The following is a 27,657-nucleotide window of genomic DNA, read 5'->3' as shown; positions in this document are numbered from 1 at the left end:
GCGGCGGAAAAGAAAAGGTTAGAAGCGTTCGAAATGTGGTGTTATAGGCGGATGATGAGGATATCGTGGGTAGAAAAGGTTAGAAATGAAGAGGTATTAGAAAGAATAGGAGAACAGAGGACTCTGTGGAAGTCAATAAAAAATAGGCGAGATAGGTTGGTAGGACACCTTCTTAGGCATGAAGGTCTAGTCAGAGACATATTAGAGGCAGAAACAGAAGTTAGGAGGGGTAGAGGTAGACCTAGATTAGATTACTCTTCGCAAATCGTTAAGGATGTGGGTTGTTCTAGTTTTAGGGAAATGCGAAGTTTAGCTCAGGATAGGAAAGAGTGGAGGGTACGTGTCCAACCAGTCTTAGGACTGATGACCTTATGATGATGATGAATTCAATGTATTAGTGATTTTTTATTCTGTTTCGACTAAAATTAGTTTCACTGGAAAACATTTAATTGTTTTGTCTGGATGTCATGTGCTACATCATTGGATAGATCAAAGGAATATAATAAAGGCTGTTTCCGTGTACCGAAATATAATGGAAAAACGATTTCATTTAATGTCCCCGTTTAGAGGATTATAAACGGAACGTGATAGTAATCATACCTAAAAAGAGAGGCGAGGATAGGTGCGAGACATTTAGAACAATTACCATAACTTCCCTTGCATCAAAAACCTTAACTAGAATTGTACAGAGGAGGATGGAAAAAAGGGCGGAAGAACTATTAGAGGAAGATCAATTTGGGTTTAAAAGAAATAGAGTAACGCGGGAGGTCATTCTAGCTTTACGGGTAACAATAGAGAAAACGATAAAAAATGGAAAGAGTGCCTACATAGGATTTGTAGATTTAGAGAAAGCTTTTGACAATGTTAAATGGGACAAAATGTTAAATATACTTAAAAATGTAGGGATGAGTTACAAATATAGAAGAGTGATACTTAGTTTGTATAGAGAGCAACAGGCAGTTATAGAGCTAGGGATGCAACGTAGAGAAGGGAGTCAGACAGGGATGCACGCTGTCAATCTATTCATCGAAGACGCCATTAATATCCTTAAAGACAGTACAACTGTAGGGATAGATGTGCAGGGGCAAAAGATTAGTATGCTTAGATTTGCAAATGATATAGCAGTATTAGCATCTAGCAAGGAGGACCTAGAGATAGCTTTAAATAAAATGGAAGCGGTACTGACAGATCAGTACTGTATGAAAATAAATAAAAGTAAAACTAAAATACTGATATGCAAGGGAAGAAAAAGTAGGGAAAGAGCGAATATAAAGATAGGAGACGAAAAATTAGAAGAAGTGGCTGATTTTAGATACCTAGGAAGTCAGATAAGTGAGGATGGAAGGAGTAGTAGGGATATAAAGCAGAGGATAGCGCAGGGTCGTGTCGCCTTTAATAAAAAGAAGTCACTTCTATGCTCGCGAACGGTTAATTTAGAAATTCGAAAAAGGTTGTTAAAGGTGTATGTTTGGAGCACGGCGTTGTACGGGTGCGAAACATGGACAGTGGGAGCGGCGGAAAAGAAAAGGTTAGAAGCGTTCGAAATGTGGTGTTATAGGCGGATGATGAGGATATCGTGGGTAGAAAAGGTTAGAAATGAAGAGGTATTGGAAAGAATAGGAGAACAGAGGACTCTATGGAAGTCAATAAAAAATAGGCGAGATAGGTTGGTAGGACACCTTCTCAGGCATGAAGGTCTAGTCAGAGACATATTAGAGGCAGAAACAGAAGTTAGGAGGGGTAGAGGTAGACCTAGATTAGATTACTCTTCGCAAATCGTTAAGGATGTGGGTTGTTCTAGTTTTAGGGAAATGCGAAGTTTAGCTCAGGATAGGAAAGAGTGGAGGGTACGTGTCCAACCAGTCTTAGGACTGATGACCTTATGATGATGATGAATTCAATGTATTAGTGATTTTTTATTCTGTTTCGACTAAAATTAGTTTCACTGGAAAACATTTAATTGTTTTGCCTGGATGTCATGTGCTACATCATTGGATAGATCAAAGGAAAATGTAATGGAGGCTGTACCGAAATATAATGGAAAAACGATTTCATTTAATGTCAACCGTTTAGAGGATTATAAACGGAACGTGGTAGTAACCATACCTAAAAAGCGAGGCGAGGATAGCTGCGAGACATTTACAACAATTACCATAACTTCCCATGAATCAAAAACCTTAACTAGAATTGTACAGAGGAGGATGAAAAAAAGGGCGGAAGAACTATTAGGAGAAGATCAATTTGGGTTAAAACGATAGAAAAAAGGAAGATGGCGTACACAGGATTTGAAGATTTAGAAAAAGCTTTTGACAGTGTTAAAGATGTTCAATATACTTAAAAATGTAGGAATGAGTTACAAAGATAGAAGAGTGATATAAAGAGCAACAGACAGTTATAGAGATGGGGCTGCAACGTAGAAATATTAGGAAGGGAGTCAGACAGGGATGCACACTGTCACCGCTACTTTTTAATCTATACATCGAAGGCGCGATCAAAATCATTAAAGGCAGTACAACTGTAGGGATAGATACACAGGGGCAAAAGATTAGTATGCTTAGATTTGCAGATAATATAGCGGTATTAGCATCTAGCAAGGAGGAGTTAAAAATAGCTTTAAATAAAATGGAAGCGGTATTGAAAAAACAGTACTGTATGAAAATAAATAAAAGTAAAACAAAAATAATGGTATGCAAGGGAAGAAAAAGTAGGGAAAGAGCGAATATTAAGATAGGAGACGAAAAATTAGAAGAAGTGGCCGATTTTAGGTATCTAGGAAGTCAGATAAGTAAGGATGGAAGGAGTAGCAGGGGTATAAAGCAGAGGATAGCGCAGGGTCGAGTCGCCTTCAATAAAAAGAAGTTAATTATATGCTCGCAAACGGTTAATTTATAAATTCGAAAAAAGTTGTTAAAGGTGTGTTTGGAGCACGGCACTGTATGGGTGCGAAACATGGACAGTGGGCGCGGCAGAAAAGAAAAGGTTAGAAGCGTTCGAAATGTGGTGTTACAGGCGAATGACGAGGATACCGTGGATAGAGAAGGTTAGAAATGAAGAGATATTAGAAATAATGGGAGAACAGAGAAATCTATGAAAGTCAATAAGAAATAGGCGATATAAGCTAGTAGGACACCTTCTCAGGCATGAAGATCTAGTTAGAGACATATTAGAGGCAGAAACGGATGTTAAGAGGGGTAGAGCTAGACCCAGATTAGATTACTGTTCGCAAATAGTTAAGGATATGGGTTGCTCTAGCTTTAGGGAAATCCGAAGATTAGCGCAGGATAGGAAAAAGTGGAGGTGGGTGTTCAACCAGTCTTAGGACTGACGACCTTATGATGATGACGATGTTTAGTATAAAATAATTCGAAGTGATCTGTATTCTGTCGAAACTGCCAGGCGCGGATCGCGATTTCGATCTTTTTGGATTTCATCAGCGCATCGCAGGCAGCTCCGACAGCACACAGACCAACTTTTACCTNCGAAACTGCCAGACGCGGATCTCGATTTCGATCTTTTTGGATCTCATCAGCGCGTCACAGGCAGCTCCGACAGTACACAGACCAACTTTTACCTGCCGTCTTAACAGTGCGTTTTAGAAAATAGTACAAATGGCGCAGTAAACGCCATCTGTAGCACGATGCTACATTTTAGGATTACGTATGCTCCAACAAGGTCCACTTGTGTGGATATCTTCTTGCTGAAAACTACAGATGGCGTTTACTGCGCCATTTGTAGTATTTTCTAAGATGTTTAGAATATTTGGAATTGATTAGATTATAAAAATTCTGTCATAAGAACATAAGCTTTCACAACCGGAATTCATGATATAATCATAATTTGAGCTGAAAGACCGTGGTCTAAATTAACCTCAGACGTTTTATTGTCAACTACGCATGGCACCTTCAGTGGTACTATGTTGACGACGTGGTCGATGTCTATGAAAATTGAGAAAATGCCGCTATATATTTATTAAAATTACCGTCTATGCTTTGAATTGTTTTTACCATTTGTTTGTATATTTCCATGTTTTCACTGAAGATACCGACAGTAGCAGCGGACGAAACGTTTCCAAAAAATAAACCCAGACCACGGTAAAACATAGAAACCAAATAATTTTAATGTCATATAATTGGTTCGATATTATCATGTGATGGTTTATTTACGAAATTATACTAAAAATTCTTAATTAAATTGGGTTGTACCGTATCACTATTTACAATTATGTATACGTTTCAGCAAGTGACAGCTTCTTTCAGTAGCACATCTTAATTTGTTTTTAAAAAAGGGCTTAAACATTATTTTCTAAACCTTTAACTTCTATAGGAACCGGAATTATAATTAAATTAATTAAATCGAAAATACGGCAAATAACTTAAAGACTCACACTTTCTCTAATTAAAACATTTGCAATCGTCGGTTACAAAAACTACCTTACTTTAAACGCAATGCTATATTTTTTATGAGATTTTTAGATTCAGCGAATCTTTTCAGATCGACTTTGATTAACAACTCTATCTGTAAAATTAATAGTTTTCGAGATATTTCGATTTTTCTGAAAATTTTGAAAATTCCATTCCCATGTTACATTCCTGATTATTCAGTTAATTTTGAAACCGCCGTCGCCATATTGGGTGATCAGCTTTCTCGTATCTATCTTTATACAGCATTGTGCCTTTAATATCGTAAATATAAATGCAGGGGTTTGAAAAGTTGTCTTTTTTTTAATGGACCACACTGTATATTTTCTCATCAGTGAATATAGAATTAAATTTTGCGTCGGTTGACATAATGATTCCCTACACCTGTGTGTAATAGTTTTTGAGTTATTAAAAATCTTTGAAGAAAGCTCAAATTAATACGCTTCATCGTAGTAGGCAAACATGTTTCAAAATGGAAAACGAACAGAATAATTTTAACACCCTGTTTGTTTTTAAGACATTAACGATAAATTCCAGATAGAGATAAGTACAAAATTACGAGATCGTCCAATACGGCTACGATAGTTTCAAAATTAGCTGAATAATCCGCTAATTAACATGGAAATGTAATTTTCTAAATTTTCCGAAAAATTGAAATATCTTTAAAACTACTTACTAATTTTTTAGGTATAGTTGTATAATCAAAGTCGATCTGAAATGGTTCGCTGAATTTAAAAAAGTCATAAAAAATACAGCATTGCATTTAAAATAAGCTAACTGCAAATGTTTTAATTAGAAAAAGCATTAGCTTTTAGGTTATTTGCCGCATTCTCAAATCTCTAGTGGTACCTACTTTAAATTTAAAAACTTCTAATAAACGGATTACGTGAAAAACCCTGTATAATATTATCGAAGTCCCCACAGTCAGTTTAAAAATCCCTCAAATTTTCCTGTAATCCGATAAAGTAATAAACTGTCTAACTTTTATAAATGTGGATCAAGTGACCTATAACTGTTGTCACCATAATCTATTCAAGAAAACGATTAATTCATATAAAAGTTAAATTATTTTTTTCTTATTCGCTTACATTAAGTTAAGTAAAAATTGTACACATATTTTAATATAAATCCTGACAGACCTCTCAGAAACGAATGTTAGTGTTCTAACAAGTAGCAGACGTATAATTATGGGGAAATTTTGTCTAATTAATACTATGTTACAATTCAGAAGGATATTCTGATTTAAAATTGGATCAGATCGGTCCTTCTAACCGTGGTAGCAAATACAATACAATGATATAAAATTTAACAGTTCACTTTGTGAGAATTTGTATTAACCATAATACGAAAACAAACTGTAAAGGCTTCAAAGAAATGAGAAGTAATATTCTTATAATTATCAAGAAACAGTGGCACCTCAGTCTACGTAATATTGTAATACCTATATGAGTTCGTAAGCATAGTACACATTTACTCTGTGAATCTTCTCTATAATTATATTTCAAAAATTTTATGACATTTAAATAGGTACAACTGCGTACATATTATAAAATTCAAACATAAGTAAAAATTCGTTTTAACTAGTTATAAATTTCTTCTTTGGTAACCACATAATTATTCAATATTTAAAACGTATTCATCAGAAAGGTGTTAATGCAGTATTTGTAGGAACCTAACCAATTTTTGTTATTTCTATTTAAACAACATTCGACTATCAGGTGCTAACAAACAGTCTTACGCAATGACCTTTAGTTTATCCATTTTATCGTAATAAGACCAATAATGTATAATAATTATAAGTTAACGTTAAGGTAACAGAAAGCTTCTTTTGCATAATCTGGGTTTATGTACTTACCTCTTTGTCGATTCCTATAACGTAGGTTGGACATTGTTGTTCAGCAGTTCTATTGGCAGGTGTATTTGGCCAACACATTATCCCGTCAAAAAATGCAGGACACATCCACCCTGAAAAGTTAAACATCTGGTTTTTGGTTTTATAAATGCAAATAAGTATTCTTTCAATGTACACACATGTAAAATGTTATTAGTTTGATGAAGCTAACGTACAGTTCGCTATACTTTTTTAATAATACGAAGTGCACTTCCGCTTAATCTTAATCTTCGTATTTTTCAACAATTTATATCTGACAAATATGTATGTAATAACGCAAATTTATTTTAATATAAACTTTACTTCAATTTTTTTAATATTCTAGAATCTGTTCAGGTTGTGTAGATAATAACAACCTTATTAAGACATATAGATGAAACATGGGTATTATTTGATAACTAACTTTTAGAAAAAACAAGAGGTCTCAAGACGAGTGTAGTAAAAAATTCTAATTCTAAGCTAGAATGACTCGTGATAAGATAACTTTTACAAAATCATATCGATGATATAAGGATGAGTTGGAACAGAAGAATGAGATCATTTGACCCAGTAATTAAAGCTATAGTTTTTACGGGGTTGAAATTTGCGAATGAAATGAAAACCAGGTTGAGAATATTCACAAAAAATATGTGAGTAGATATTGTATATTAAGACGGTTTTAAATTCTACTTATGATTCTAGGTAGATTTTCATAAGGCTTTCCTACTTCTGAAATTGGCCGTTTTTCTTTTTTTTTTAAGTAGCACAGAGCAGTAGGTAGAGGAAAAGCATACCTATTTTACAGTAAGAAAGCTGGAGTAACAATTTCTAAGGGGAGATTACTTCCCGTCTTTACTTTCAGAATGGGTAATTACATACACGGTGTTAGATATTTAAGGCAAATTTGGTAAACTTCAAACAATTGTGTCCATTTTTCAAAATGGAACACTCTATATGTATATTCATATATTTGTGTAGAATTTTATTCTCTATCGTATGGTATCTACTATGGTTCCTTATACCCACCTTCTCTAATTTTTGAATTATTTACTGTTCTTTGTAAAAGCAACTCAAATCGTTTAAGTTTCTACAATGATGGCTTCGAAATTCTTAACAGAATTTCAAAATAAATAATAGAAGTTAATTGCTGTCACTTAAATACCTATACTGACAGCTTAGTAATTAAATATTTTGGTTCTCAGTGTCAACTATTGAATATTATTGTTTATAAGACTACAAAATGAAAGTTCGTATTCAAATTGAGAAGAAATTAAAGAAATCAGTTGCAATACAGTAGACTACAGACAACAATAGTAAAAACAGCAAATTAACGATATCAGCTGATAATGATTAAATACATTAGTTTAATTTGCCCACCATCTAGCTTTAAGAAATTGTTTACCTTCCGGTAAACTCATATGTAACAACACGAACAATTAAACTAATACAATAAATTATTATCAGCTGATATAGTTAATTATTTAATTTTATTTAGTGTTTAGTGGCTCTTTTTACTATTATTATGTGTAGTCTGCTGTACTGTAATTAATTTAAAATTCTCACTAAAAAATTAAAGAAATTCCTAAAATGGAATCATCACCATCATAAGGTCGTCACTCCATTCTTTCCTATCCTGAGCTAAACTTCGGATTTCCCTAAAACTAGAACAGCCTTAACTATTTGCGAACAGTAATCTAATCTAGGTCTAGGGTAGAAGCCCATCCTAACTTCTGTTTCTGCCTCTAATATGTCTCTGACTAGACCTTCATGTCTGAGAAGGTGTCCTACCAATCTATCTCGCCTATTTTTTTATTGACTTCCATAGAGTCCTCTGTTCTCCTATTCTTTCCAATATATAAAAAATAAATGGAATATATATAAAAAATAATAGATTTATAACAACAAAGGATAAACTCTACATGAATTATTTTATATTTTCATTTTGCATTCTGGATTGACAGTGAGAATTAAAATATTTAATTGCCAAACAAAATTGAAGTTTTTGTTTTGAAATTCTGTTAAGAATTTTACAGCATTTTCGTAAAAAATTAAAAAATTTTAATTGCTTTCAGTAAATAATTTGAAAATTAGACGAGATCAGTATATGAACCATGGTACCATTCGAAAAATAACAAAATTTTGCATGAATCTAACGAACTGTCTTTCTGCTAACGGCATATCAACAGTTTCTTTTCTAGTAGAATGAAGATTCGAGCTATAGGGCCGTGGTCTAAATGAACTGGGTGATCCAGTCGCTGTGGAGATTTCGAGATATAATCTACGTTCACGTTGTCAACGCAGCACTACCACTGAGGATATCAGCCGCAGTAGTTGACGAAACGTCTGGACAGAATAGTTCACTTAGACCACGGCCCTAAAGCCCGAATCTTCATTCTACTATGAATTCCGGCCGTGAAAGCCTTTGTCTTATATAGTTTCTTTTCTGTATCTGACTTCCTGCCTTTCGAGCGTAAATATACCTAACCCACATAAAGTATCCTATTTCAAACTAACGAAAACCGATCGACAGAAAATTCTGACGACGAAAGTCGACGGTTCTATTCGTTTTTACTCATTTTCATCTCTGTAAATAAATTCTCTACTTTTCTCTTCAGTAAAGAGTTGTCTTTATCGTCCATGATCACCCACAGTCAAACAATTTCTACTTAAGTATATGTTTTGAAAAAATTAACGAGAAATTATCCCGAGCAATCGTCCAAATGTGCAGAGAAAGTATTACATACTGAATTATCCAACGCTTCATGGTGTAAAACCCAACTGGTTTGACATAAAAAGCTGCTTATAGAAATTTCCAATTATTATTTCTGCTATTTTAGAGATCTAAAGAAATTATAAAGGCTATCAATAGTTCCAATTTGGATTCTAGTAGGTTTCATTAACTGCCTAATTAAAATAAGGACTTTCGCAATGTACACACTACGATATTTCAATCTGATGTATGCTTGAGCTCCGGTGTAACAGTTAGTATTTTTCATTACTCATATAGGTACATACATAAACCATTCATACAAAAAAGACAACAGGGACTTCAGACAAAACTAGTAAGAGGCAGTTGAGATCAGAGTTCATAGTTATTCTTATTATGAATTAGTTATTAAATATTTAAGATACGAAGCGCATATCATTTACACACGATCCACTACATATTGGCGACGAGGATGGTGGCGTAACTTACATAATAATTAAACAACTTAAAATAGTAAACGAATAGTAGACGTTTTCTATATTCCTTTCACAATGGACGCCGAACAATTCAAAGATTTTTTAGCTATACAAGCCCAACAATAGGAGCAAATATCACAAATCGTCAGCACATTAATTAGCCGAACTCCGGGAGATGCATACAATGAAATTCAGGGAATAGTTATGAATTTTAAGTGCGAGAAATTCGATGGCAACATTAGTGCTGAAACATTTTTGGATTACTTTGAAGCACAATGTTGATTATGGAACTTAGAGGCCAAACAGAATGACCCTAATTATAAAAATTCAAAGCGTAAATCATAAACTTGATACTTTTAGGGAACTTAAAATAGTCTTTAGGAACGTGAAACCAAAGTTTGAGCAACAGTCTTATTCTGAAATAACGAGGAAATTTCTAAGCCTCTTTCAAATTAAAATAACAAGATTCAAGGTACTTACAAATTTTTGGAATAGTGTTCGTGCAAGGGACCAACCCTTTGAACAGTATGCTAATCGACTTAAAGAAATTGCCCTATATTGTGAATACGAAGGAGACATGTTGGATAGGCAAATGAGAGATAGATTTGCCACAGGTTTAAAGTATAAAAAACTAGAAGTAGAACTGAAACAAAAGTGAGCCGAGGTAAAAACAAATAATGGAGAAGACATTACATTTAGTCAAGTTTTTAAAATTGCACAAACACGATAAACTGCTGAAAAAGATTATGATGACTTAGAACTAAACGAAAATGTAAATACAATTAGAACAAAATCGGCAAGATAATTAGTAATGCCGCGAAAGCAACAAATATAACAGAACTAAAATCATTTCCTGGACTAACAAATTTTTATGAATATTTTATACCTAATTTACATTCTGTGTGTGCTGATTTACATCAACTAACTCGCAAAAATGTAAAATGGTCTTGGGGTATACACGAAAACAAAATTTTTGACAAAATCAACCACGAAATTTTAAAATCAAATGCTTTAGTTTCATATAACGACAGAAAACCGCTATTCTTGGCATGTGGCGCTAGCGAAAAAGACAGGAGCTGTCCTATTCCACCTTGAACAAAAAAATTAGAAATATTTAGCCTTCGTTTCACGTAAACTTTCAGATGTTGGGCAACAACTTACATAGGAATGAGTTTACTTTAATAACCGATCACAAAGCAATGAAACATCTTTTTGGTCCGACATGAAAATTACCAATACTAGTTACCAGATGGGCATTATATATTGCTGAATACAACTGCGATATCATATATCGACAAGGAAGATTGAATACCATCGCAGACTGTTCATCAAGGATGCCTAATGAAGCAGAACCTTGTTCAAAGGAGGAGAATCGGATCTTTTTTGAAGAGAATTACACAGGAAAATTGAATGATAAGCACTTAACGAAAGAAATTCTAAAAAAATTACTGCGACAGATTCACTTTTAAAATTGATCAAATACACCATTCTAACACAGACTTGGAGTAAATATTTTTCAAAGAATGTAATGACTTTATATGATAAACGAAATAAACTGTTGATCGAACAAGGAGTCCTAATGTGGCAAGGCCGAATCGTTGTACCAGAAAAATTGAAGGAACAAATGTTGATTATACTACACGATGGTCATCCTGGTACGACCGCAATGCGGGCCATTTCACGATTCTATGTAACGTGGAAGGGTATTGATGTTGATATCGATAAATACGTGAAAGACTGCAGAAGCTGCCAACAAAATCGCTAACAGCCAGAATTGCCATTATACTCGTGGAGCATTCCAGCAAAAGTATGGGAGAGACTGCACGTCGACTTCCGTTTAAAGGAAAATACTGGTTGGTAGTAATCGATGCATTATCAAAATGGACCGACTTTAAACCTCTTAACACCATAACAACTGAAACACTTTGTAAACCATTGTATGAGATATTCACACATTATGGGATACCTCAAATCATTGTTTCAGACAACGGTCGTCATTTCACATCTAATAACTTCAAGAATTATTGCAACAAAAATGGTACTATATCATCCCAAAACAAATGGCTTGGCAGAACATTTAGTTAGAACTTTCAAGAACCGAATTCGAGCGAGCAGGATAGGTAAATTAATACAAATACAACGACTTCAAAGGTTTCTCTTTAATTATCGAAATACACGACTAACATGTGTCCTAACGAAATGATGTTTGGTCGACGTCAGCGTACAGTTTTGTACAATCTTGACCGAACGGTAGGGAAACCTGACGCTTCCATAATGTTCAACAACAGATCAAGAATGATTCCGGAATGACAATCTCCCTTTCACTCCAAATATTTCTGCATGTTTAACAGATTCTTTCAACACCACGGCAGATTCATGAACCAATGAAGTCAGTTTCATGGAACCAAGGTGCCCAATGCTTACACCACAATCCTCTAGTGAAACATAAATAGCATTACCAGAGCAGGCACCACTAACCCATTCCCTCCCAAGAATTTTTTTTTCGAAGTTTTTTGTTTTCGTCTTTTAAACTTGTAGATATATGTCAAAATACTCCCCAAAAAATGTTCCAAAAATTCTGTTGCTTACACTTTTGAAATTATGATATGGGTTGTAAACCGCTGGAAGCGAACCCCAACACAATCTAATAGATGTGAAACTGATGGCTACGGCATTGTTTCGTACCTAACACACGGAAAAATTCGCTTATTTCAACAAGAAAATATTTCTTTACGTCTTTTTTATGTGACAGCTTCATTTTGTGGTGAAAGTACAATTTCGAGACACATTCTAAAACAGATGTGTATTCACAGTTCTTCACAGTTTTTGGTAAGCATATAAAAATATTAATTAAAATGGTGACTTTTGTAAAGAAGAAAAGAACTAATAACAACATTTTATTAAGCTCTGAAGCTGTCATTAGCTCCAACTCGGCCAAAATTTCGGTGGTTGTCTATTTCTATCGCCTGTAATATGAGCACACGTGATATTTTAGTTACGATAATCAACAAAATTATGATCACTATTTGCTATAAAAAGCTTACGAATCAAGTATGGAAATTTTTGTACACATTGTTGGGCGGTTCGTTCCCAACGGGTCGTTTGCGATCCACCCTACCTTTTATCACTTATAAATCACAAACCAAATATGATAAAAATAATATAAACGATTTTCCTGACTCAGCTGATATTCTTTTATGACAGATACAGGTAAAATACAAAATTTTGTTTTTTCATTACTTATATATACAACCATTCAAACAAGAAAGACAACAGGGACAGATTTCATATAAAAAAAGAAATTATATTAGCAGTTATTCTTATTATGTATTAGTGTTTATTAATTATACGAAGTGCGTATCATTTTCACACGATCTACTACAATAATCTTGATCAATTGAATAAGTGCGGTCTAGGCAAGGTTTCTCAAGAAAATTTGAAACAATTTTTGACAGAACTAAGGCGTGTGCAATCGTTCAGGAAAACTTTCTGAACAATAAATTTATAGATTGCGGTTGTTGATTTAAATTTTTCAACATAGCGGGCGCACATAACCATTTGTTCAATACTCGTAATGTCTGCAGTTTCATTGACTAATGTAGTAGAAGCTTTGGAATTACTAAACTAAGTCAACAGTGTTTTTAAATATTATATCTACGAAAATGCTTATAAACTCATCTTGAAATTCCTAGTCAATATTTTTTTTGACACTGGTTTCCAAATGAATTCGGTGTTGCTCATCCTGTTTAGAACGGTGACTAAAAAGAGCGTGAAGGTTAACATTATTAAATTTAAATTCCTCAGAAATGCTAATTTATCCAGGGAAAATATGACCTTAAACAGGAAAATTTTGACGTCCGCATAATGTTACTGTTTTTATTATAAGAGTTAATTGGTAGTTGCTATCACTAACGAATTTCGCTCGTTACGGAACTTGATCTACAAACATATGCAGTACCTATTCTCTTTTTCAATATTCCTTAACGCAGCCTACATTTGTCTTTGACAATTATGATGACCGTTTAAAGCGTAATTTTTGCAAATTTCTAATCAACCCATCAAACACTAACCTAATACTTTCATTTAAGAAATGAAGTTATATAGGGGAAATTGTGTAGATTATTGGGCACTTAATAAATAAATATTATGATCGCGTTTTCCTTTATCTCTAACAGATGATTTATTAGAAATGCTTTACAGAGGCCGAGATGCTCTCGACGATTGACTTGAAAAAACGGTTCCTTTTCTTGATGGACGAGAAAAGTGAAAAATACACATTGTGTGTCAGTTTAGCAGGAACTCTTATTAAATATTTCTGTTGAACTCATGCGTGTCGCTCGTCATATTTCAAACGTCTATAAACGTAATATTGAAAGACTTAATCGACGAAGATGAAATAGTGACGTATATTGAAAGTTCTTAAGAATGGAAGGAATTGGATGATCAAAGAAAAATGTCAATTTTTGCAACAGGAAATAGAATATTTCCAACTTTAACTCAAATAACTGTAACTCACAATACAAAAAAAAACCTTCTGCAAGAAAGAAAATTCCTTGGTAAATACTAATAAAACTAAAAATTCACATAGACACTTGTGGGTACCATAATATAAATTTCTGTTAGATTTCTGCTAAGCTAAATCGTAAATTTATTGAGGATGACTTTTGAAGTTACTCTTGAAGTGAGTAACACATCATCGTTGATTAAGTAGCTGTTACATGTAATGACTACAAATGTTAGTGATGGTCAGTTACAACTCAGCATCTACCCAGTCACCACTGCAGATGTCATCAGAAAAGAACGGCGAAACGTTTGGAAAAGTAAAATTCCATAGAACACGGCCCAAAAGCCCGGAATAAAACACCGCATCGATATACGCCGGCCGTGAAAGCCTAAGAACTACTGTAAAAGAAATAGGTAAGTATATTCTATTCAGATAATATAGGTATAAATAGTCCAGATTCTTTTCTTGTAATGAACCTACATTTGCAGAAAATTTGTTATTGCGTATTTCGTGCTCCCGATTTTTAGGGGTAATGTGATTTTTATCAAAAAACTCCCGTGTTTTAGACTTTACCGCAAAACATCCAAAAGGTAAGTTGTAATATATTCGTAATTCTTCCCCTAATACCAATGAACGGGACTATTCAAGCAACTTAAAGGGGTGAAAAGTGTTTGTTTATCAATAATCGACACCGACGTTTCGCTTTTGCTGGAAATCTTCCTCAGGGTAGATTTTAACATCACTTGTATGATAACCTAAAGTTGCAGAAAAAGCAAAAGGTGCAAAAAACTATTGTAGACCACCCAAGCTTACATAAATACAGTTAATAATGAGCGTCGAATTAAAACTAAAATTAACGTAAACAATCACAATTAAAATAATAAATTAATGATAAATTGACGAATTAAAAAGTACATGGTAACAAAAAGACAACACAAAAAAAATATATTTATGTGAGCTTGGGTGATCTACAAAGGCTTCTTGCACCTTTTACTTTTTCTGCAACTCTACGTTATCATACAAGGAACCTTATAATTTACTCTGAAAAAGCTTTACACCAAAAGCGTTATCGATAAATAAAACATTTTTCACCTCTTTAAGTTGCTTGAATAGTCCTGTTCTTCAGTAAGTTGGAATATTTATTATAAATTATTTCAGATTGCTCAAAAACAACTTAAAAATAGACACGATTAAATCTCTTTTTTGGACATTTTATTCGCTATTGCGAAAAATTTTGAGGCACATTCGCTGATATATTTTAAGTAAGGGTTCGTTTAACGGTTTGCTATCGAGTTTTAGGTGAGTAGAGAGTATTGATCGTTTTTCTTCTGTTGGTGCAAGATTTTCTATCGCAGCCGTTTGAATCAATTGTAGAATCAACAGTCGATAAAAACCCTGCACCAAAGAAGCAGGAAGATTCAAAAATGATGATGATGATGAATATGAAATGAAAAATAAAAGGCAGATAGGTGAAAAGAATATTTAGAGTACCTATACTATAGAGTGGAGATAGGTGAGCTAGGTTATCCCATAATAAGAGGATTTCGATGTAGCATTGAAAAACTTGAAGAATAATAAGGCGCCAAGTATAGATGGGATACAGGCGGAAATTCTAAAACATACAGGATAAGAGGTTAGAGATCGTATCTTTAAGCTAGTTAGTCATATTTACGAGACGGTAAAACTTCCAAAGGTTTATAAACGGAACGTGGTAGTAACCATACCTAAAAAGAGGGGCGCCGATAGGTGCAAGGCATTTAAAGCAATTAGCTTAACTTCCCATGCGTCAAAAATCACAATAAGAATTGTACAGAAGAGTATGAAAAGAAAAGGCAGAAGAACTGTTAGGCGAAGATCAATTTGGGCTTGGAAGAAATAAAGGAAAAACCTTTTGAGAATGTACTTAAAGATGTAGGGATGAGTTACAGAGATAGAAGAATGATACCTAGATTGTATAAAGAGCAACAGGCAGATATAGAGATGGGGCAGCAACGTAGAGAAGTAAATATTAGGAAGGAAGTCAAACAGGGATACACAGTCACCGTTACTTTTTAATTTATACATCGATTAACATCATCAAAGACCGTACAATTGTAGGGATAGATACATAGTGGCAAAATATTAGTATGCTTAGATTTGCATATGATGTAGCAGTATTAGTATCTAGCAAGGAGGAGTTAGAGATAGCTTTAAATAAAATGAAAGCCGTATTGACAAAACAGTATTTTATGACAATAAATAAAAGTAAAACAAAAATACTTGTAAGGAAAAGTAGGGAAATAGCGAATGTAAAGATAGGAGACGAAATATTAGAAGTGACTGATTTTAGGTATCTAGGAAGTCAGATAAGTCAGGACGGAAGGAGTAATAGGGACATAAAGCAGATGATTGCGCAGGGTAGAGTTGCCTTCAATAAAAAGAAGTCATTTCTATGCTCGCAAACAATTAATTTAGGAATGCGAATAAGATTATTAAAGGTGTACGTTTGGAGCGCAGCTTTGTACGGGTGAGAAACATGGACGGTGGGCGCGGCGGAAAAGAAAAGGTTAAAAGCTTTTGAAATGTGGTGTTACAGACGAATGATGAGCACACCGTCGATAGGGAAGGTTAGAAACGAAGAGATATTAGAAAGAATAGGCGAATAGGGGACTCTATGGAATTCAATAAAAAATAGGCGAGGTAGATTAGTAGGACTCCTTCCCAGGCATGAAGGTCTTTTCGGGGACATATTAGGGGCAGAAACAGGAGTTAAGAGGAATATAGGCAGACCTAGATTATATTACTGTTCGCAAATAGTTGAGGAAGTGGAGTGTTCTAGCTTTAGGGAAATGCGAAGATTAGCTCAGGATAAGAAACAGTGGAGGTGCGTGTCTAACCATTCTTAGGACTGGCGATGATGATGAAAAAACTAATCGTGGAGGTGTGCTGGAAGGAATTATCGCGATGAAAGGCTTACTTCTAGGGTAGTGAGAAAAAAGGCCGATACATATGGAAAAGTATACCTGGACTCTTTTTTTATCTTAGTTATAGAATTATTATTAGTATTTGTATATTTTAAGCTGTCATCCTACACGGACATATACAGATTGTGTTTTTCCCTACGTTCACTTTTTTTTTTTTTCGTAAATAATTGTTTCGGTTTAACAGTATTTTGTGTATTCTGTATNTAAGTACTTTTTTCTTTCGTTAATTGTATCTATGTTTATTCCTTATTGTAAATAAAGTGTATTTAGAGTAACGGAAGTGTTCAACGAGTGCGTATGAATATCAAAAATGCCCATGCGCAGTAAAGAGTATCTATATATATAATTTGTATAGGCATTGATATAATTTACAACTATCTTTACGGTACAACTATCGTTTAAGGGAAATCTGCAGAACACATATTTTCAACTTTTGACCTAAAAGAATTGGGAGCTTTTATTATAACATCACCCTTATTCAACTCTATATCAATTTTTCCAATCTTACAACTTCTTTTGATCTATTTTGAGTGAAGTAAACTAATGTATACTTTAATAAAATATATATTCAGTTCCTTCAAAGTTTTTCATTATTTGTAGATACGTTTTCGATTACATGTTTACAAAAATTGGATTCAACCACGAATTTCTAGCATTTCTACTTTTACATACAGGTCTGACGCTGGAAGCTGGCGGAAATTTTAAAATGGCGTGGATGCGCGGTGGCAAAAGTAGGCAGTTTTAGATATAATGATTGCAGCCTTCTTTCTTCAGTATTACTATCATCATCAGATAATATCTGAAAGCTTATTTGTATATCGGTTCCGAGTGACTTACCCAAATAGGTCATAAATGGGGAAGTACCTACGCGACCGTTCGCCAGCTTCCTTCGTCCGGCCTGTACCCTATTTGCGATTTATATTATGCTAAAATAAAGCTGTACTTACGGTTAAGGGTTGCGTTAAAAAATCTTTCTGTAGCATTTGAAAGCGCTCCAATTCCGTATTCTTCAATACACACTTTTTGTGCAATTGCAATGTAAAGACTCTGAATAGTTAGCGCATCAAAATTCCCCAAATTAGCTTGATTTGCGGCCATTGTAGGGTAATGTTCAATTCTGAAAAATGAAATAATACAGAATAAATATAATTTTCAGAGCTTTTGGTCTCATTTTAAAACTAAAATAGATAATATACTTTCTTGCGCAGATGTAGGTGACACATTACATACTTAACTTGATTCACATTTGAATAAAAGAGTTTTCGAAAACTACTGCAATTTTTATTATTTTCAACTGCGTGTAATAATGTTCCTCCTAAACCAATTTAGTTGGGCTTTATGTTAAATTACGATTAGAAAATTACTGATTTTTTTTATTATTATTATTACACCTCTTAAGAGAACATTAGTTGTTCTTGTTGAACAACACCATTGACTGGAAAATGTTAAGACATTGGAATCTTTTCTTTCTAAAACCTCTGATGAGATCGATCCAATATTTTCTGTTTTAACTTCAATATTTTTAGACATAACTTGTGATAATCACTACGCAGCAGACCATTTATGATAAAATATACGGACGATTTACAATCTGAAGCCGGTCTGTGCGTGAATTGAAAACGTACATGTTTCCGAATAGTGTACTCCAATAAAAACCTGTAGCTACATCGGCGGAAAATGCAAACATCGCCGATTATATCTAACTTGAGATAAATATAAACAATTTAGTACCTACTACACGTCATGTTTAGACTAAGTAAGTATATTACAGGCAGCACTATTCAAATGGACCATCATCATCATCATAAGGTCGTCAGTCCTAAGACTGGTTGGACACGTACCTCCACTTTTTCCTATCCTGAGCTAAACTTCTCATTTCCCTAAAACTAGAACAACCCACATCCTTAACTATTTGCGAACAGTAATCTAACCCAGGTGTACCTCTACCCCTCTTAATTCCTGTTTCTACCTCTAATATGTCTCTGACTAGACCTTCATGCCTGAGAAGATGTCCTACCAACCTATCTCGCACCATAACACCACATTTCGAAGGCTTCTAACCTTTTCTTTTCCGCCGCGCCCACCGTCCATGTTTCGCACCCGTACAACGCCGCGCTCCAAACATACACCTTTAACAATCTTTTTCGAATTTCTAAATTAACCGTTCGCGAGCATAGAAGTAACTTCCTTTTATCAAAGGCGACGCGACCTTGCGCTGTACTCTGCTTTATATCCCTACTACTTCTTCCATCCTGACGTATCTGACTTCCTAAATATCTAAAACCAGCCACTTTTTTTTTCTCCTATCTTTATATTCGCTCTTTCCCTACTTTTTCTTCCCTTGCATACCAGTATTTTAGTTTTATTTTTATTTATTTTCATACAGTACTGATCTGTCAGTACCGCTTCCATTTTATTTAAAGCTATCTGTAAGTCCTCCTTGCTAGATGCTAATACTGCTATATCATCTGCAAATCTAAGCATACTAATCTTTTGCCCTTGCAGATCTATCCCTATAGTTGTACTGTCCTTAATGATGTTGATCGCGTCTTCGATGTATAGATTAAAAAGTAGCGGTGACAGTGTGCATCCCTGTCTGACTCCCTTCCTAGTATTTACTTCTCTACGTTGCATCCCTAGCTCTATAACCGCCTGTTGCTCATTATACAAACTAAGTATCACTCTTCTATCTTTGTAACTTATCCCTACATTTTTAAGTATATTTAACATCTTGTCCCATTTAACATTGTCAAAAGCTTTCTCTAAATCTACAAATCCTATGTACGCACTCTTTCCTTTTTCTATCGTTTCCTCTATTGCTACCCGTAAAGCTAGAATGGCCTCCCATGTTCCTCTATTTCTTCTAATCCCAAATTGATCTTCCCCTAATACTCCTTCCGCCCTTCTTTCCATCCTCGTCTGTACAGTTCTAGTTAAGATTTTTTATGCATGGGAAGTTAAACTAATTGCTCTAAATGTCTTCTTACGTATGGTTACTATCTCGTTCCGTTTATAAACCTCTAGAACTTTCCCCGTCTCGTAAATGTGACTAAGTAGCTTAAACATGCGATCTCTAACCTCTTGTTCTGCATATTTTAGTATTTCCGTCTGTATCTCATCTATACTTGGCGCCTTATTATTCTTAAGTATGTAATCTAACTGATATATCTAAAGAAGCTTTTTTTATAAAAAAAAACAGTACCAAAGTTTCGCCTTTATGATTGGGGGTGTTATCAACGTCAGTTTTTACAGTCCCAAGGTATTTATTCCGAACATGCAAAACGTGATTTGGTACAATACACAAACAGATAAAATTGATTAAAATTAATCACCCACAATGTATAAACAAAACAATAAATATTATAAATAGTCAAAACTGTTTTAACCGAGTGGTAACATTTAAGACAACAAAGGTCGAAGTTTGCAATCAGCATCTTACGTTTATAAAAATCTAACCTTGCTAAAGCCTCTAACCATAGGGGAGAAACTTTGGTTGTGGTTCCTGCATGAATAAAATTTTCCACCGTTAATGACTTTAACTACTCGACTATTACTATAAGAACAAGATGTCGAATCCACGTATTTTAATTACTTTTACAACAGTTTAGCCAACCAGGATTAGTTACACTACAGACAAATTATAATCAAAATATGAAAAGAGCACACAGGTTTTAACTCTTTATAACAATGTTTAGTATGTAAAATTAACAGCTGCTTTGGTATGAATCTACCTTCTTTGGATTTAAATTACAACTACATTAACAGAATATAATATGTTTATACAAATTTTGAAAATGCTCAAACGAAAAGCACGATAATAGTTTTAGAAAAACAATTTTGTAAAAGTTTTATTTCTTAGCATCCAAGCGTTATTGTATTAATAGAATTCCTAAAAAAGAACGAAACAGATTCATATATTTTAATAAATTCTGCTAATAATTATGGATGTAGACCAATTAAAAATTTGTTTATAACAAGCAACAACTCATGGGAGATAAAGTTAAGTAATGCATAGGCAATAACATAAGTAGATAAGATTTTGTATGATGTTAGCTACAAGTTTAGTAATGTAGTTTTTATGTAATATAATTTATAGAAATATCTTTAAAATATTATTTTTCATATTAGCCACCTCTGTGGTGTGGTGTTCATGCTTTTTATGTTGCTTGTAATCCAGTCTGTACTTATTGCCAACAAAGCATTATAAACCTAAAACCTACAATCAGGATAACAAACTACGAAAGTTTCTATGTTTAATTATTGATTTACCTTTTCCGAACTGGAAATTTTGTAATCTTAAACAATTAACAATTTTTCATAAAGAACTAAATCTACAACTCCTTTCAATTAAATGCCAGATTTATTAAACTTTACCAAAAGTTTATTCCGAAACTGAAGGTGTCCATCACTCACATCATTGACGCACAAAAGAACACTGAAATCTTTCCGATATTAACTTTTTTCACGTTAACGTTCCTTGTTTACGAAAAGGAAAGACACCTACTGACTGAGAATTTTATATAGACTTAAAAGATATACCATGTTTCATAAGTCAGAAATAGATGAAAAATGGCACTTAATTCGAGTAATACTGATGTGTATATTAGACATCAATTAACTAATGCTCTTTATGATCTTTATGTCTCGATCGCTTCTGTTTGCTTTTTCCCATTCCCGTAATTAGAGAGATTAGTTGACACATTCCTTGTTTAACCTTCATCGCTTCCAGGAAAATTTCATTATCATAACCACTTGTCCTATATAGGACATAAACGACTCTTCAGTGTTATTGAAGGAATGTTATTGGTGTCGTCTAAGTTAACGTTCATTGTTTCAGTTTGGATATAACGTTTCGAGTATGTACTTTGAATAGGTGACGTGTAGGAGGATTGTTAAAAATGAGTTGACATTTATGCTGACCTTCAGATTTTGTAAAAATTTACTTTTCGGGTGTTCCAAATAAAGAGTTCAACTTTTAAGTGCTTTATGTTAACTTCCTTCGCAATGCTACCATTTTTAAATAAGTTTAATCAAAGCTAAAAGGAGTTAAAAGTATTAGTTTTTTAAAAAGCAACCGCCTTTCGCTTTAAGTTATCAAGCTTTTCCAAGACTAGTCTTAAAGTCAATAATGAATGTAAAGAAGATAGAACAAACCACAATAACTCAGCTGTTTGCTGCTATATTTGTTTTTATTTATACGTTACTGAGTTATGTTGGTTTGTTAACCAATACATACTTTTCCAAAAAAGAAATTCCATCTGCTTTGTATTAGCGGTTGTTTTAAAAAAATAATAGCTTTTAATCCCATTTTGGCTTTGATTTCATTTAATCATAAGGAGGGGAAAATGGAAAAGCAGTAAATAAATTTTTAAATAAGTTCAAAGCCTCTTGTTTAAGTAAATACCACTCACATCTAGTCCTAATTTGTAGCGCTCTAAAATTTCAGACGATTTGCATTTCATAGCAGCACATAGGTACTGTCGCATTTAATTGCAGTGCAACACCAAATTAATTAAAATATTCTTGCCTTCCTGTGCGAGTATCCTAAATTTTTTAATTTTTAGAATACACACAAGTATTCCTTCAACACTTTCCTGAGCTGACATTAAGTTGCATTCTTGAATTCTTTTGGGAATTTGTGACGCATATACCTAATAACGTATTAACTTGGTGACTGTAAATATACTCACAAATATAAAAACGCCCTACTGGATCCTTATCCTATACATTGTTATTATTATCATTCCGATATCGATTTCTTCTAATCACTAACCCACAATTTAGCTGATGAAAAATGGAATTGATCAGAAAAGATGATAAATTATATTTAAATGCAACAAAATAAAAAGGTATTTTCATATAACTTTTAGTAATACATAAGCAAAACAACAGGGAGATTAAAAAAGTATTATCATTACTTTATTTAGGCGTAGAATTTTCCCGTATCTTTGTATGTTGATGAAAAATTTTCCAACGGAGATATATTTTTAATATTTCGTAGAATAGCTGTCAGATGTTAAAAACTTTCCAGACTTTAATTTAAAAATTGTCGGGATATTTTTGCTGTTTCCCAGATTGACAAAAGCATAGTTAATGGAAAATTTTTTTGCCGACGGATTATTGTTTGTTTGAGTATCTAGTAAGTACCTGCATTTTTTTTCTTTCATTAATATTCATATTTAATGGGTTAAAAAATTTTTAAAGTGTCGGAATCAAGCGGATGCATGGGAGCCGAATCATCCGTTTTCAAGCCCTATTTTCATCTCTCAATTAAAATTTTTTTTAGGAAGGTTGCTACTCTTTAAGTATCTTTTTTCCGATTTCCGATATCTGCAATTGTTTTTGAGATTAAAAAAAAAATGAAACTTCCTCTTTTTGTTTGCAATTTTCATCAGACCCAAATGGCTTTTTTTCCAAAAGTATCCTAGATGTCATTACGAATCGAATGATACCTTGTTCATAATCATAATTTTAGGTAAATTCAGTCCCGAATTCGACCAAATGACATGTTGACTAGACTATTCTACAGTTACAGTTAAACTGACAATAAAAAAAGACCGCTATAAATGTAACGAGAAAATTTTAATGCAGACTTGATTCCAATGGNAGTTTATTGCTGCAAGTAATATACCCTAAATATGTGTGGGTTTGGTGTCGGTGGCACTTGTGTCCGTGAGTGTTTCATATCTTGTGAGTAAGATATAATTTTCATATTTTAAAGTAGATGCCTTCGTGCTTGTTGACGTTTGGAGACAGGAATCTTTCTTTCTCTTTGGGTTAAAAATGGGATTCGTTCTCCAAGTCTTGTGGTCGGTTTGAGTATGTGACGGGGGTGTAACCCTTCCCTGACTTCTAAATTTTAATGCAGACTTGATTCCAATGGTTAAACTTATATTTTTTCTGGATTCTGTTTTGCATGCGCAATAGTCTTCAGCACCTGATGTTTTGCTTCAATCCTTATGCTCCAGAAACCTTAGTAGGTCAGATTTTTTAATAGTTGTCCAATAGTGGACCATAAAAAGGTAATTTGGTTTGGGAAATAATTCGAGGTACAGTTTATGATGTTGCGAAATGCGGCTTTCCAGTTCTGTCAGATTATCATTATCAATATTACTTTTAAAATAATATCAGTTATATCAAAATAAAGTAGGAAAAAGTGTCATTCAAGGTTTTTTGTCCATTAAATTCCTAATAAACAACGGAAAGAAATGACAAAAGGTATACATTTCGGAGGTAGACACTTTCAGGCATTTGGATTGAAATCTTTCATTTGAATAGGTGATGGTTTATCGGAAATACTGATTTCTTGAAAATTAAACAACTGCATTCGGTAATTAAATGTATCTAAGGTGAAGACTTTTTTGTCGTTTATATAATGGAGAAGATATTTACCATTTTCTTCTGGTACGTATCGCTATTACTCTGATCGTCAGGTTTGTCTTGACAGCAGGATAGCTTGTAAATCCCGAAGGTGCAAAAGAAACAGACTAATTAAATTTCCGAATGTTATAAAATTTAACGAAAGTTTGCAATGTCGGAATGAAAAGAAAACGGATACATACCATTTCTTTCAAATAATAAAAAATACAAGAAATTGTGGGCTAAAGCAATTAGACANAACTTTTAAATTAATTAGTTTAAAAAAAATGTTTTATGTACTCTAAAGTCCGCGAGGAAGTCTATTTTAACGATAAATTAAAATCATAGGTAATGAAAGTAGAGCTCCGAGAAAGCGGAACTCACTTCTTTTTGTTATTTGTTAATAATAACTGTAATTTTCATTCCTCGAAAACATACGCAAATACATTTTTCGTATAATGTCATCCAGAATTAAATAAGCAATCGATGGTATTTTTAAAAGACTTCGAAGGATTTTTCTCGACTAGTCTGTAAACTAATGTATGTAGGTACCTTTTCAGTTTTGAGTTAATAATTAAACAATCAACTAGGATTAGTAAATCAGTTTAACAAAATATTGAAGCCAAAACAATATAAAAATGTAAGGTGAAGTCTCAAGCAGCAAATAATAACATTTATAATATAATATATAAATATACGATATTTGAAAGACCCAACGCAAAGACGTGTATCCTCATATATGTACCCAGTTAGGGTGGCTGCCTCCTTATTTTTGCTCCAGCACAATGCTTTTTTTTTAATTTTTTTAGATGTGTATTATTTATTTATCGTACAAATTTAAAAGCATTATTTTATTTTTCGCTTTCCAGTTTCTCTTTTCATCCATTTAATTTTTTGTTAGAAAGTTTTCATCACACAATTGAAGCATACGCAAAACAAAAGAAACATTGTTCGTATAGGTAAAATTTTACTTCGTTAATGTATAGGTAAGTCGTTACATAATAATATTTTAAATATTAACTTTTATTTATTATAGTTTTCCTTGTCATTTTATTTTGACCGGAAATGAGATAATCTGAAAAAGACACCCCTGACGATAGCTACAATCAAATTTTGAGAAATATGACATTAACAAAATTTTCCCTGCATACTTTCAATGAATCACTGCATTTACAAGTACAGTTAATTTTTTAAATATAGGTAACACTTATTAGTAAACGTATGCTTAGTCCCGGAACAAGCTTTTATAAAGTCACCTTATATATCTATGATGTATGTACACCCCATACATTAAAAATATTATAGCGGATAACGTAGTAAGTGAGCTTCGCATTTGATATATGGAAAACTATCCTTTAGAGGAAGAAAATAGCGTCGCGCTGACTGCTGCTACCCTTTGTTATTTATCAAAACAAGCAAAAAAAATCTGCAGCGTAGCAAAGGAATGTCAAGGATTTGCTCCTACACTATTGTATCAACACAGTACAACCCAATGAGACTGCATTGTATACGTACATTTCCAACGAGTTAACCGAGTGATAACTTTATACAACAAAAAGGTTTTAAATGTCTTTCCCAAAATAAGTTTCCCTACAAAAATCCATTACTTCAATAACAAATTATTTCCTATACTGTTGTTAATGTGAAGCAACTATGGTAATAGTTCAGCTGTTAAATCTTCCATTGTCGGTTTAGATTCTAAATTTTAATTGACCTCTGGTGTGTCAAAGATATGTCTAATAAAAAAAAAGAGGTGAGCGTGTACCATTATATTGTATATTGTAGTAGTATTTAAAAGAAAATGGCTTAAACTATTGCATTAACTAATTACAAAACACTAGAAAAATACAACTTTATTTCGAGCGGACGAATGAGGAAAATTGGTTTAGTTTTGTTAAAAAATATTACGCTTGCACCATACAATACTGCAGAGAGGAATTACAAATAAAAACAAACCAAACACAAACGTATATGCAGTACATATACAGTACAGGCGCGATCTGCTGACAATTTGCCGAAATGGCAATTTTCGGATTATCGGTTGCTACTAACATGCTAACTTCTGAAGCCTGTTAAAATTACTTCTTTTTGACATAATCACCAGGGGTGGACGTGATGCGAGACGTTACACTTTTCATACAACAGTTTATAATTAGTGGGTACATCAGGAAAAGCAAGCATCTGTGAAATAAACTAAAATTAATTCAAGAAAGACACAAAATCTCTGCTACAAAAAGCGGCAAAACTGATCGTTTAAAGCTCGACCATGAGTTAGTAGAGTAACTCGTTCTACGTCAGTATACCAAGTTGGCTAAGAATAATTCATAGAAGTTGAACCAATTTGAAGAAAACATGTACGTTAAATATGTACAATGTCCGATAATGAGAAAAAAGAGAGGTTGTCTGAAGAGTGGTATGCAATAAAATTTTTACATATAATCCAGAAATGATGCTCGAGGACCTAAATTTAGAAACAACTGGGGAAACTACACAGAGAGTGTTCGTTGGGTAGAGAAAGGGAATACGCCGTTCGAGAAATGGGAGGTCAGCGATCACCAATCAAATTGTACGTATTCTTTGATAAGCAATGTATAATTTACATGCACGCATTCCCTCTGAACAGTACTATGAATAGTACCGTGGACAAGAACGTAGTGAAGAAATTGATACGATTATCGATTGTGAACGTATACAATACAGAAAGAGCAAATAAAAACAGTGTATGTATAATGCGCCCCAGTGTTTCAGCAGACTAGTGACTTCTTCGAGCAGACGAGGGGAGATTATCAACTTTGTACAGACTAATTTACAACGACTTTTACAAAATAGCTTGGCTCACGTCTACGAACAATGGCGATACTACTAGAGCAAGTGTTAAAAATTTAATAAGACTGCATTGAACAGAACTGCAATTTGGAGGCATAAGATTTATGGATAAAATTTTCCAAGCGTTTATCACAGTCTTTATTAAATTGTTTATGATGGTGTGAAAGTGCCAGAGTAAAATAATTTCAAAACATTGAATTTTCTAGCTAAATAACACGTAAATTTTAAACTTTACAAATGATTGCCTAGAAACTGTAACTTCTTTTGCAGTGACAACGTTCTCTTTCATATTCAAATGCTGAACACAATGACAATAAACAATCCGAAACGTCCAAGATAGTCACAAAACTTTCAGCTTCACTCGGTGGGTTAAATAAAATAAGTAGCTGTTCCAAGTTTAATTTGATATATTTGTATACCACTGCAATAGCACAAATTCTTTTATCTAGAGTTATTGTCAGTATTGGGACAGCTGGGGTAAACATCATTCTTATAAATGAAACACCTTGACCTTTTTATATTCCATATCTAATT

At 33.5% G+C, this 27,657-nt stretch overlaps 1 protein-coding gene across 1 annotated transcript in view; it reads right to left on the bottom strand.

Annotated features, from left to right (window-relative positions):
• Window positions 1-27,657, bottom strand: part of LOC108742962 (secretin receptor-like) — a 92,820-nt gene that overhangs the window by 43,516 nt on the left and 21,647 nt on the right. Inside the window, exons 2-3 of the mRNA XM_018478333.1 lie at window positions 17,886-18,055; window positions 6,274-6,383 (exon numbers count right to left, since the gene is read on the bottom strand). Of these exons, the coding sequence (XP_018333835.1) occupies window positions 6,274-6,383; window positions 17,886-18,036 (261 nt within the window). The 5' untranslated portion in view covers window positions 18,037-18,055. The remainder of the gene's footprint in view (window positions 1-6,273; window positions 6,384-17,885; window positions 18,056-27,657) is intronic.

Source organism: Agrilus planipennis, unplaced genomic scaffold (genome assembly GCF_000699045.2).
Source record: "Agrilus planipennis isolate EAB-ADULT unplaced genomic scaffold, Apla_2.0 scaffold377, whole genome shotgun sequence".
Classification (NCBI taxonomy): Eukaryota; Metazoa; Arthropoda; class Insecta; order Coleoptera; family Buprestidae; genus Agrilus; species Agrilus planipennis.
This window is presented reverse-complemented; position numbering and strand designations above follow the sequence as displayed.